Genomic DNA, 13,949 nt, shown 5'->3' on the forward strand with positions numbered 1-13,949 from the left:
ATGTTCATGTGTCGATGCTGTAATTGGGCATATCCTGATAAGACAAGCTTACATATACATATGCAGAGTATGTTGCGGAATGGTACTCCTGGTGACGTTTCTGTTCTTGCCAGAAGTTCTAGCGATGGTCCGGGAATGGCTGGAGGTTCTGTTCTTATTCCTTTTTAAACACCGGAAGAAGCGCTGGAAAAACTTAATAAACAAAATTGAAATGAAAAAGAAATAAGTACGATGCTAAGAAAAGCTGTGCTCATTTAGTTATCATATATTGGATACAATAAATGCAGTGGGACTTTACTATTCAGATTTATTTCTTAACAAGAAACTGAGCGTTCAGTTATTGGTTCACAAATCAAATACTGTTCAAACACAGTGGCACTTCGAGCTCGAAATTATTTCTGCTTAAAGTTTTTTGCAGTCGTGGGAGAAATGTCACCGAGAGAGCTTGAAGGAAGTCCATCAGTAAGTCCTCCAGAAACCTGTGGAAATGAATCACCACCAGGCGAACAAACACATACTAAAAGTTCATTATTTGGTAATAGTAATGGTTTACTGGACGGATCCATATTTCCGGCGACGCTCAATAATACCGATAGTTTATTTCGATTTACAGCCAAGGTTAAATATTATTCATATCGAAGAATTCATTTCATGAGATCAACGAATGTTAGTTAACTCTTTTCAATTTCCAAACATCATAAAGACTAAAGCGGGTTTTCATCCACTGCAGTACATTTTCTTCATGGTAACGCGATTGTACGCCGAACGGGCCTCGTGAAAGAGGTTCTAGGTATCAGCTGTCAACCTATTCCATTTAACGCTGGTAAGCTGTTGGCGTTCTCTGAAATCCTGGATGTTTAAAACTAGGATTATCTGTTGTTATTGATCTTAGATTGGTACCTTTTTAAGGTGAAAATGAGTCCCCTACACAATAACTTTGTTAAAATACATTCGCTGTCTCTAGCTGTTTTTGTAGAGATATACAGTACCACTTTTGCAGCCAGATAATTTGCTAACACAAATGAGCATGGATACCAGTAGTCAAAACAACTGGTTGACAGCATGGTTGGCAAATAATGCTTTTACTGTGGCGCCTTTCAATTCTACTAATTTGTTGACAGGTCTTTTTTTAACAGTAGTTTTGAAATATAGTGGATAATGTTAGATATTATTTTAAGGGCTTACAGTGATTAGTTGTAAATATGAGTCCCGCACATATCGAGAAAAGTTAAAATGTAGCTTGGAACTACTTAGCACACCCAAGTTACATCATTTTTCCTCATGTGAGTTTTGAATGGTTGCTGTAAGAATTTCAGTTTAGCCGGAATTTTTCAGCTTGTTGTGTGACCTAACAATTTTTAAATTCTAGTGACAAGTAGTGTAGAGGGTATAAATTTGCAAAAAAAGGGAACGACAACAACAAATATAACTTTGAAAGTGGAATCGAAGGAGGATGAACAAATTTCAACTGGCATTGATATCAGTGCTGCTAAGACCACCTCCCTTGCATCTCCAAGTAAAACACCAAATTCCACCTCTTCGCAGGTACAATTTTGCTTCTTATTGGTCCATGTTCTACCTATAGATAGTTTTGCTACCTTTTCACGAAGACACCCAAAACTATTTGACAGTTCATAAGGATTCTTTACACGCAACCTCACACACTCAGTACATTTAGTATGATGCAGATTTCTGAATTATCTCTTTTTGCGACAATGAAATTTTCGATATTTGCCCCTCTGTCTGCAACAGGCATCACGAAATCAACAGGATTGCAATTAGTAGACATAAAAACATTTCGTTAAAAAATTGATGTAAGAATAAATCTCCAAATAATGAGAAAAAAGTTAAGCAAGCGAAAAATGGATGGACGAGAAAAATCAAATAAGAATCGAGAAATGATGAACCAAGTAAAGAAATCAAAATGGTATTTAACAAGAAGATGATAGTTCATGGAGTGAATATGAGAACTGAAATATAAGATTAAGAATATCTATTAAGTCAGCAATTCCAATTACCTTGTTCTTGCCAGTCTCTGATTGAAACTTCTGGCTGTATAACATCACGCTATATTTATACATTTGAAAATACATCTCTTGCAAAGGACGTGTTCCTGAATGATGGACTAAAATAACGTGGCCTGAAGTTCTATCGAATAAAAATGTTGGGAAGTAATAGGGAGATGGCTATCCGTTTCATCACTCTCTACTCCACCTTTGTTTCATTCTATATATATCATTCGTTGCTGTTGGATGTTTCAGGTTTTCTAGTTTTTCGTCCCAATTCTTCGTTGTTTGGGTACCCATTTTCTTATGTCAAACTTCTTAATAATTCAACTTATGCCTAATAACAAGCTTTATTGATTCTTGGTCTCTCTCAGAGATGGTTGCTTAATAATTGTATCCCAAAGAAAGGATAAGAAATGTTAAGTACAGAAATCTTGGAATAGATTAGTAAATAAAATTGCCAAATTAAATGCAATGTTTAATAACATAAATCACCACCGAGTTTACACTTAACCAGGCTTAGACGATCAGTTTGGGAGTAGTGTGTAGGTATTTGTTACAGTTATGTTTGTTTGAAAAAATTCTAGGAATGTAAGCGATCGGTGAATGGAAGCTCATTGGATGATTTACTTGAAAAGAAAGGTCTAAGTGTTACTCGCAATCATCGAAATAAACGGAAAGCCAGCAATCCTCAACAACTACGGGCGTCAACAGCTTTTGTTGGTGCAGACGATGAAGACGATGAAGTGAATATTTCTCTCATGTTTTATTTTTGGAAGATGTTTAAGGGCAGAAAGCAACGTTTTATGCGTTTCAGTGAACAGCAATGTTTTTATTCGCCTCATTTTTTTATTTCTTATTTTTTGAAAATAAAGAATTAAAAATCGAGCAGTGTCCACTTCTCCAAAGTTGTGGTGTAGCTACTGCAAATATTTTGAAATTTATTCGCTGGAAAATCAATCCATATCAGTAAAATTATCCATTTTTTTGAATTTGTTCGACTTAAATATAAAATAAATTTAAAAAATTAAGAATTTTTGATCAAATGATAATGATATATTTGTAATATTAATAATTTGTCTGTCAGTGAGAAATTTACAGGGATTTGCTGCACTACCACAAAAGCAGAATATCGTTGATACAAATACCAAAATAGACGACTGCGGTAAATCAGTCAACGGTGGGCTTCCTCCAACGGCAACAGCAGCAACAGTGTGCAGAACAACCTCGAATGGTGTTACACTGGTTGATGCTTCCACTAGCCCTATTAAGAGCTGTGACTGCACGGTAACTTTTACAAATTTCAATCATTTTGAGTTTTATAGGTATATTACACATCTTTGTGTTCTTTTTCAATATTAACCAAATGTGCTGAGAACAACTGCAGTTTTCATTCCGACAGTCAAATCCTTTCATTGACGCACGCATCTCAGTTTCTTACATATGTTGAGATTCTCATAGCCCACAAATGCACATGGATTTCTGCTTAGATCATGGTAATCATGAATACGAGAATTGTATTATCATCTGTCGTTATTGTCTCTCTGATAGTATTTCATTACACGCATGTTATATATATATGTATAGTCATTTATCTCAAAGATGCAAATGAATTGGGAAATAAAGTGTGGTGGACTTAGGCGTATAGCTTATCCTGATTAACGACTTCCTGCGTAGTGCCTGAATGACGGATGAACATTATTAATATCGAATAGAAAACTGATTAAGCATTCAGTGATTAAACATGATACCTGGTTCATTATTTGCGTACATAAGGTCTGGCAATGAAGTGTTTCTAAGTTGACCATGCTATTCTACAAAGGCAATTGGAGTTTTTTTCCACAGGTTTTCTGATAGGGAAAATATCAGATCTAAAAACTGAACGCCGTTATGCTTATCTCCTAAATTTGTGTTTAACAAAGGAAGTGTTTGCTTTACTTGAAGGTGCTAAAAGCCAAACATGGCGTAGCAGAAACGAGAAATCAGTCCCCTGATACGAAAATTTTGAATCATGAAGTGGAAACTGACCGCCTGGATATTCAGTTAACGGGACTGGACATAACACTACGACAATTTGAACATGAAAAGGAAGAGCTCAGACATCAAATTGAGATATTTGAGGAAATTTTAATTGGTTATCAGGTAATCAAATTGTAAATAATGGATCAGTGCAGGGCTAGACCCAGAAATCCACCGATTTTCTCTAATTATTCTGGAGATGAGCATAATGGCGTCAATTAAAAGCACCCTTCAATAGACTCGTTTATTATATTCGATGGGTCCCGAAATAGAAAAGACAAATTTTTCTCGAACTTGATGTGCTCGCTACAGTGAGAAATTGTTATTTTAGCAAAGTGCATTAGCAGCTTTGGCGCTCTTACAAAATGGAGGTCCAGATGCAATCCCAGCAATTAAAAAATTGATGGAAAATTTGCTACAATAAACAATGAAGAAAGCTGGAATTGCCAGCAACTAATCGCCAACAGTACATGTAAATTTTTGTTTGTTACAAGTATTATTGATCAAATGACGTGACCTCATTGAAGCATAGCAAAGTGAAGAAGGATGTCTTGTTATTCAATTCTGTAGAACATGGAATGAGGTGGAGCTGAGGTTAATTAATTAATTAGACTACCACAGCTTTGCTCTGCTTACGTTTTGTTGCGATTTAGCTGCAGTGCTGATTCGTTTTCATCTCCATTTACAGCTTATATGTTGTTACATGCATGTGGAGAGTTTTCTGATTTTTCACATTTTCACTGATTTTCTGTTCTACACCAAATCTTGGTAATAATAGTTGTTTTATTATGCAATCTGCCTTAGAAATATTTGACAATTTCTCCGTTTTCATTGTTTAAAATTAGGTTTCACGGGAGGATCAGTGCCACCTATTCTAAATTGGTCTGCCACATTTATCTGGGCTGCATTGGAACGATGCATTTCATAGCTCAAAAATAAATTCTGGCCCACCAGGTTCAAGTGCATGATTCGAAAGCTAGACATACTTCGGCTTTTCTCTCTGTCACCTGCATTCTTAACAGCAATGGAGAGAGAAATTCGCATATGCACACAGCAAAAGTTCCGCGTGGTTTCGGGAAAGATCTATCCATTACATTATGTTCATTTTTTTCACTTTTTTACATCTTGACAGATCGGAAATTCTCGTTCCAAGACTCCAGAAATGAAATCAGTGCAATAAAAACTGTCTTACGTAGTTGTACGCAAGGTCATGATGAATAATAATTATCGTGTACATTAAAAACCATGTGCGTTTTAGGGAACGCGGAAATTTGTTTCAATACGATACTTGTGATTCTAACTTAAATTCTGCCTTCATTTTGTCCTGCTAAAATTTGATGCTGTTTTGATTTTGATATGTTTACATCCGTGCTAATAAGAAATGTTCAGGTTCATAAGTTATATTGCATTTTTAAGAATATTTTTCGGTATGTTTTGCAAAATCGTTTTCTTTCGTGTAACTTTCTTTAAAGATACTAATTTTGACTTTTCCATAGCAAGCACATCTTGATAACTTCCAACTCATATCGGGCCAAAGAGTAACATGTGTTTTCCACCTTGGCGAGCAATGCCACTGCAAACTGAATTGAAATTTGGTTAATAGTGAAACGAAGTTCGGCAAAAGTTTCATATTCATAATTGCATTACTAAAAGAATTGATCTAATGCTACTACAAGCACAAAAACTGCTGCTGAATAACGCAGTCGCGAAACAAATGGTATACTTCCCAGGTATGAATGGACCCCTTTTTATCGAGGATAGATTGCATGTGCATGAATTATTCGAACTTTCTGCCCATGTTTCGCATGGGACAGAATACAGGACTCTGCCGAAAAGCGTCTCTTCCTATACTCATTTCTAATGAAATGATCAAGCTGTATTAATTTATAATGAAGGAGCAGATATAGCGAAAATTGTCAGTAACGATAAACCAAAGGAAAATAAAAAGTGTTGATGAAAAGGTAATGGAGTAAAATCCTTGATATAACCTTTCGGAATTGAGCGGACAATGCAGCTCTCTTCCACAGTTAAGCGTGATTACCGAATCTGAAAAAAAAAAGCTCCGATGAGCACAACATTTTGCCAACTTTATAAGCAAACGTCGTGGATTACTAAGTATTATTCGACAGGAAGGAAAAAATATCGTCCGATTAGTCCTCATGATGATTTATTTATGTAACAAGAACGGTGAGTCGCAAGTCAAGACCAACCCAGGGGAAGGGGGTATCACGAATGTAAATATGATAAACCAAACTTGCTGATGTATTTCAGAGATCTGCAACTTTGGGTGTTATTATTAAAATCAATTAAACCATACGCGGACTTATCGTCGATTGTCAGGAAGTTCGGGAAATGACTTTTTATTCTTACTTCCTTTCAAAATATCAGGAGAAAGACTCATCTCTGCTGTTCGCACATTCCTATTGAACTTTACCCTCCAATTTTCTTTTAGTTTTAAATTATCAATCAAATGACTTTCTCCAATAAAATTTGCTAGTTGACAGTTCGGCTGTCCAAAATATCCCTTTTGGTGAAATGTATCTGATTATCCCCTGCATGGGATCAAAAATATGGGTAAGAAAGAAAAAAGACTCAGGGGTTTGATATACGAAAAGTAATGAGTGTTCGGAGTACGTCAATAATTCAACAGAAAACAGTAGTCTCCGTTAGGAAAGGACGTGACTGCACAGTGTAACAGTCAGGTTCTATCTGTTATTCAAGTTTTAGTCCTACTAGACTATATGATCTATCCCGGTTGCTCCAAGTGATGTCTGCAGTGAAAGTTTTAAGAGAGACTATAGACCAAACGATCTTAATTTTCTGAATCTTAAATTTTATATTCAATCGACAATTATCAAAAAAATGAAATGACCCGAAATACAGATTTATTGATTTCTGAATACAATAATTGTTCAAATATCCAGCAAGAAAAAAAATGCAGCAAAAGTTTGCATAATGTGGAAAAGACGTACGTCCTGCTCCCACCACCTATAACACTGTTATTCCCATATTGATCGGTCACTCATGCTTTCGAAATTTTATGCTTGTTTGAAATGCTACTACACTTATCTTGTTCTAATATTACGACCACTATTTTTCATAATTTATCCTTCCAATTGGTAAACTGCACATGACGCCTCAGAATACAATAGTAGATGAAGCATTTCGGTAATATACCTGATACTCAAAAACTGCAATAAACACAGAGTTGAATGACTGTAGAAACCCACCATTTAGAAGTTATTAGAAAAACTGAAGACTATATCATCGTTTATGCTCCAATGTATCAAAATTTCAAGATAAAATTTCACTGTTGCAGAATGCCAATCCGTATAGCACTTAACCCCAACGTTCCAAACATGCTATAGTCCATTACTGATGATACTTGTTACCCTGACATAATTTACGAATCTCTTATAGATTCAAGCCATTTGAAATAATATGATGTATTAATGAAGTTAGATATTTCGGTCAAAAACAATAACATGAATAATTCGCTTTAGGATGCAATGAATGTCCAAATTTGATTCTATTGCTTCTGATCCTCAACTTGAATCTTCCAGAAGTTTTAGAAGCAAATGCTTATTTTTATAATACAAACCTAGTCGATCGCGCCCATACTCCTGAAATTCTCTGATTGAACCTAAAGATGAAGTAAAGTGTTTAACATATATCTGCTTTTATTTCGCTATAAAAACTAGTGGAATTTCTACTGTAATTAATATAAAAAACGTACAGCAAATCCGAAATCAACAGGCGACACTTCAACTTGCAGCAAACCCCAAACACCCCAAAAAAAGTGAGACACTGGGACAAATGGTCTCGTTTCCTACAAAAAAGTTGATCAGACGGTATGTATCAAGATAAAGGATCAACATCTATAGATTTTAAATTCTATGAAGATTAAGAATTCTAGAACAAAGTAAAATTTATGGGACATATTTGCTGGTAAAGTTGTCCACTGTTTATTTGATATCAGACAGCATATAGATTGAAAAAACTTGTAAAGCAATTGCATGGAAAGGATTAGATATAATACTGCAATCTTCGGAATAAATTAAATTTAAACCATTAACTGATAAAATAACCTCAATCATAGCTCTTGCTTTTTTATCGCATTCGGCCATCGAAGAGAACGGCTCAAGTTCATTCAAATAAGAAACAAAAAAATCGTATTGCAGTTCATCGCTTGGAAACTGGTGCTCATCTATCTCATAAAATGGAGCTTTGTCGATGTCGTAATTGATTGAATACTCCACGAAGTGATTTGCGAAATCAAATCCTCTGCAAGATAAAGCACAAATATACTCAATATCACATCAACCATACATTAATAACCAATGCCAAAAAATTATTACCAAAAGTATTTCATCGTTACAGATTATTAGGTCACTGGAATTAACAAAAAACTGAATAGAAGATTAGTTTGAAAGTTATTATATGCTTCTTTAATTGAGACAATATTCGCTATGGAACTCTACGCAGTTAATGTACGTGTTGACTATTGAATGAATAAACAATAGTGCTCCTGTCAATGATCTAACTGACTATGACATATTGGCTGAAAGAATGTTTATTAATCAGAATCACGACTCAAAATAGATACCACAAGTAGAAATACAACCTTAAATTCAATTTCTCACTTGATCCGTGTTTAGAATATACAGCAATAAATTTGAAAGCCGAAATAAAAAAAAAAATACATAACTTTCAGTAGAACAAGACTCTGTCCAGCAAAAAAACAAATTTTATAAAAAAAATTTTGCGTTATATAATAAACAAATATTATTAAAGAAAATTTTGCATCATATAATAACTAATAACATTTAGAAATATCAATGCTACACTAATTTTTAATAATCTTTATCTTGTATAAAGTGAATATAGCATCAACCAAGACCTAGCGTACCGGTGATTGTAGCTCGCGTATTCAAAATCAATGATCACAAGACGTGATGCGTTTGTTGCTGATGAAGAATTCCGTTGTGTAACCGATGAAGTGATAATATTACCGGAACTTGATCGCGGAAGTAATATATTTCCTATAAAAGTTTGTTCCGCTCAACCTCACTGGTCAAACTTTTTAATTCGTGGAACCCTGGAAGAAGTGTACGAATTAATGAATTCGATGCTCTTTTACCTTTCGGAATTCAAGCCAGTTAACTCCAAATAAAACCCTCTGATAAACGAGTAAATGAACTGATGGTTTCTGCAGGGATATTTAAGAAGTTATACATCCATAGATTTAGGATAACTTCAAAGAGGTTACATTCTTTGAAGGTTACCCTATGTCGATGAATGTATTTAAAAAATATATATATAGAATATCACTGGTTTCACAAGAACTGATATTACCTTCCTGGAGATCATTGTGGCAAAACGTGACAATGCTTTTACTTTTGCTGACGCATTTCCTGCAAGCTGAATTCATGTTCAACAGCCATTTTTAAATGTTTTGAACTGTTATGATCATCCGAAAGGAATGAAGACATATACTAAATCTGATTACTCAAATAATGTGTGAGTAGTCAATAAAGCATACCAAAAAAATTTTACTTCAAAAAGTCGAGTTCGTTAGCAATATCTTCACAAGTGATAATCTGAGAGGCAAAATTTGAATAACAGCTTGGAATCACAAATTCTCGTGAACCACTCGGTGTCTGCGTAAGCTGTTTCAGCCATCTAAACATTATATTTTCAAACTACTCCATCTGTTAAAAGAGTGATTTTAAAAAAAAATCTTGCTCACTTGGGAAGGGAAATGAAAAAAGTGTTCAGTATGTAATTTCACCTGCTAAGTGCATCGCATAAATAATCAGGTTCTTTCCAAATCGGTACCTCCAGCTGATGCACTCGAACCAATCGCTGTGCTATTCTACTGGACATTTCCGGAAGGGCAAGCTCTTTCCACGAAAGTGGTCGAGACTGCAACGTCAAAAATAGAGCATGTACACGACCAAGTAGGATAGCACCAGTAACATAAAACAATTAGCCCTCAAAATCTGAGTACCGGAATATACTCTTCCAACCGTCCGCCGCTAAATACTCCATACAATTTCGGGCCGAGGTGGCGTTCTGATAATAAAGTGAAGATGACCGATTCCGCTACGAGATGACTTTCGGTTTCTGGATTAAAATAAATTCGTAGCAGCACTTTGTCTGGTTCGTTTGAAAGTAGCGGATATGCATCCGGAAGACGACACAAAAACAGCATGTTACTCATACCACCTCTGTAATATTGTTCAGTAATACCAAGGTTTCTTCATACTTTCATGAATATTCTTGTTTGTAGTCAAGTATTACGATCTCCGTAAAACGTAATATTATGTATTACGGAGATCAACAGATAAGTAGGGATTACTTTAACCGTTCCAGTTGAAGTTCTCCAATCCCGACCGCCTTCCAAGCGCCACCAAGAAACCTAGCACAAAACATATGGGCGCGTTCTTTTAATTCAAATATGGTATTTGCGTCCGTGTCCGGTTCTAATTCTGATAAAATCTGCTTCATACCCCTAAAAATCAAATAAATTTGGTATCAAGGATAATTCCTAAACGGTGCAAAAAATATTGTCAAATAACATTGAAATTCCATTTCCAGCAGCAATCTACCACCAGGATATCTGACAAAAAAAAGTGACCTGAAACTGTTTTCTGCTGCATTGGACATCGTCGTCGCGAAGATGTTGAGCTGGTTTTTCCTATCTAAACAAGAACAGTAAAATCAAGAATAAAAACAGCATTTTTCTTCGTTTTAAAAACTACATAAATTCTACATAATGCCTTCAAAGCGAAATAAGATACTCATTAAACGAAGGAATGCAAATATCATTTTCTTTATTACGATTATGAAATCAAGTTTGTTTCAACTTTTTACAAGTTTCAAATATGCATTTGTCTAAGCACAGAAAGCTTTCATAATTCACACATGTGATCGCAATACAGAGAAAGCACAATTTGCAATATCTGTATTTAGGATAAACGGATTTTACCGAAATATATACCTATTTCCTTTATTGTCCATGAGTTACAGAAGGAAATCGACTAGTAACACAAAAAATTCGGAGTGAAAAAGATAATACAACTATACACAAACAAGATTCAGATCTGACTGAAAAACAACCGTTACCAAATCACTGATCCAAATGAATAAATTTAATAATAACCTTGGGCAGGACCTGATGCATGATATAAATTTTGCTAAGAATATGATAGGAGGAGACAGATATGGAAAAACCGATGACCTTAAAATGAGACCAACAGAACCAATCCTCATTGCACCACTACAGTTACTGCTGTGTATTGAGCTTAGTTAGTTTTATTGATGCTAAATATTCGCCATCAATGGTTTCTTACTTCTACAGCTTCATAATACTTAGCGATGGAAGTTAGAAATAGTAAATTTATGAACTGGTCGCAATAAAATGAATTCCAAAATATGGCGTTTGAAAAGACCCACGAAAGCAGATGACAAAGAGAATTCGGTTTGAAAACTGAGTAAAATAATGAATAAGTAGTATAGAGAGAAAGTCTATCCCCATATATCTCGATGTCCATTAAACTAACGGCAAATGCATCCCGAGAAGACAAAGTTTTCAATAACTGAAAAGTTGTGAAAAAGCAAAAAGTGGCAAAACTGCCCAATGTGTGTGTGTGTGTGTGTGTCTCTCTCTCTCTCTCTCTCTTCGACCTACCCTTCCGTCCGTCTTTCCAAATTAGCTAATAATTCTTAAGTTGGATGATGACCCCTGTCATCGCATTTTAGGACTTCTCTCCAAACGCTAGCGTAATGTATTTCCATTAAGATATGATTGCAGAAAGGGATTATGAAGAAATGCGCCACAATCTATTGCAAAGCAAGAAAATTACCAGAAAAAAAAATTCTTAACTAAATCTAACAAACCATCGCAGCAACTTTTTTTACCCAATTTCTGGTGCTGAATGATGCGATAAGGTTTTGAGCCAGGACTCGCTTCGAAAAAGGAGAAGTGGAAGAAACTACGAACATTAAAATGATGAGAAGGTTTGGTCTCGGCTATTTAACTCACCCGTGGCGCAGGAAGAGTACCATCCGGTCAAAAACTTGCACACTCATCTAGTCATGCTTTCAGACCCATCCAAAGCAAATATTGATCACAATGGACATGCTATCATAATAGCACACAACTCTGCCTAACCAACTGACGCTATTTCGCAATTCACGGTTCTCACCAATCATTCAGTGAATTCAGCCTTTCATTACCTTAGTTAATAAGCATAAGGCATGATTCTAGTTTAAACAACCAATAGTACAACAGTCCTGCTTAGAAACTACAGTTTTCCTTGAAGTGTCTTCCATAAGTTGAGGACTATAATCAGTTAGGATTAGATGATTGGAGCTAAAATTTACAAGTCGGATAATCACAGCAAGATAAGTACTGCGTGATAAGTATCGAGGACAAGATTTATTGATACACTACCATGAATAGCATTATCAACAATGTGGCTTTTCGTATATACTAGTAAATTTAGAAAAAATCAGCGTTACGGGATGTGTAACGCCAAACATACAGTTTCATATCATACAGCTTGTCACAGAAAGATGAAAAGAATTGGTCGTGAGAAGAAGTGATGAAAATGATGAAAACGGGAGGATATAATTATTATTTCAGTTACTGCTAATGGTGTCGACTGCTTTCTGACCGGAACGACGAAACTTTTGTCATTTTGCAAGACATTCTGATGGACTTCCCGGTAGGCATGGAATGCTCGCTCTTCAATTCTCAAAACAATGGGCAAGGCATGAGTGAGGAATATAAGTGAAGGGTATACGTCGAATAGATACATACTGATAATCACTTTATCACTTATAACTCTAAGATTTAACAGTTCTTAGATTACTAATGAAATGTCACTTGCCGAGTGCCTTTTGGGATAACTGCCTGTAGAAAGCACGAAAACTTCACTAACTTATTTTCAGGGCAGGCCTAGGAAAATGAATCACATGACACCACAATCTCGGGTCTTGTGGCCTTACCCTCTCATTTGCCAAACTGCTAACCACCTCCTTGACGAAGGAGATGATGGAAACGGCATTTTCATTGTAGCCCTATAGCGGTCGATGCATTCGGCATGATGTTGGTTGCGCTGAGGCTCAGCGATTGTCCGGTGCTAGGCTGGATGGAGGTCTCGCAAGTTGTTGAGGATGTGCGCTGGGTTCCTAAGCAGGTAGGGAGGGGATAGGAATGCTTCTGCGTGTACTCCTCACTGAAATGCCAATTCTCAGTTTTTTTTCTGCTTAGCTAACCACGGACACTTGCTATTTGCGAATCTTTCCCAACAAATATATGAGACCGCTGCAACAGTGAAGTGTACAGAGAAGTTAAAAAGTCTTCGAATATTATATTCCTTTTCCAAATTCTTTCATGTATACATATATCCTGTTATTTCACGCTTGTTCACCAAGTCCTTTTGGTGAAATTGTCGAAATACTACGGGGAAAGTCAGGGAAAAGTAGGAAAATAGGGGACCTTATAACAGCAAAAACCTACTCTCATATCTGGCATTAGCGTCAGGGTCATCCCTAAATGCCAACGTAAGAGAAGCAAGCTGCTGATTGATGTAAAGATTCTATCTTCGCATAATATACGACTAGCAATCATTTCGTTTACCGCGTTGGAAAAAACGGTTATATCTCCTCACTTTAGTTGTGGTTTGTACAGTCTAAGTGGGTTTCCATCCAGCAAAATCATACACTACTTCAGAGAAAGCAATGAAATTGAAGGTAAATTTCCCGCTGTCGTGATAAACTTACTCAAATTATTAGACATGAATTCGGTGTTTTCGAGGTATTGATTGACTCGATGAAAAAGGATAGTCAGTCAGGACGGTTGGTTGTACATTTTGCTACTTCTTGTTTTAAAGTTCTGGCTTCTAGGGATGTTTA

At 35.9% G+C, this 13,949-nt stretch overlaps 2 protein-coding genes across 2 annotated transcripts; one reads left to right on the top strand and one right to left on the bottom strand.

Moving 5' to 3' along the window:
* On the top strand, positions 1 to 4,449 carry LOAG_06123 (hypothetical protein; the record flags this gene model as incomplete). Its single annotated transcript, XM_020447067.1, has 8 exons — positions 1 to 145; positions 419 to 618; positions 1,001 to 1,121; positions 1,370 to 1,545; positions 2,594 to 2,752; positions 3,108 to 3,293; positions 3,951 to 4,148; positions 4,357 to 4,449. 8 exons carry the CDS (start codon positions 1 to 3, stop codon positions 4,447 to 4,449), a joined length of 1,278 nt encoding a protein of 425 aa, XP_020302663.1.
* A 2,833-nt stretch (positions 4,450 to 7,282) lies between these two features.
* On the bottom strand, positions 7,283 to 10,734 carry LOAG_06124 (choline/ethanolamine kinase). Its single transcript, XM_020447068.1, has 10 exons — positions 10,666 to 10,734; positions 10,387 to 10,539; positions 10,036 to 10,255; positions 9,817 to 9,950; positions 9,582 to 9,707; positions 9,381 to 9,439; positions 8,935 to 9,067; positions 8,114 to 8,309; positions 7,762 to 7,854; positions 7,283 to 7,648 (listed from the first exon to the last, which is right to left on the bottom strand). The coding sequence occupies exons 1-10, from the start codon at positions 10,692 to 10,694 to the stop codon at positions 7,571 to 7,573; spliced, it is 1,221 nt and encodes a 406-aa protein (XP_020302664.1). The 5' UTR covers positions 10,695 to 10,734; the 3' UTR covers positions 7,283 to 7,570.
* Between the last annotated feature and the right edge of the window lie 3,215 nt (positions 10,735 to 13,949).

Source organism: Loa loa (genome assembly GCF_000183805.2).
Source record: "Loa loa unplaced genomic scaffold supercont3.28, whole genome shotgun sequence".
NCBI lineage: Eukaryota > Metazoa > Nematoda > Chromadorea > Rhabditida > Onchocercidae > Loa > Loa loa.

Coding starts and splice junctions, on each gene's coding strand:
- LOAG_06124 (XM_020447068.1), bottom strand. CDS start 10,694: ATGTCCAATGCAGCAGAAAACAGTTTCAG. Junction 9,951..10,035: donor GGTTGGAAGAGTATATTCCG/GTACTCAGATTT, acceptor TTGACGTTGCAG/TCTCGACCACTTTCGTGGAA. Junction 9,708..9,816: donor TTATGCGATGCACTTAGCAG/GTGAAATTACAT, acceptor TATAATGTTTAG/ATGGCTGAAACAGCTTACGC.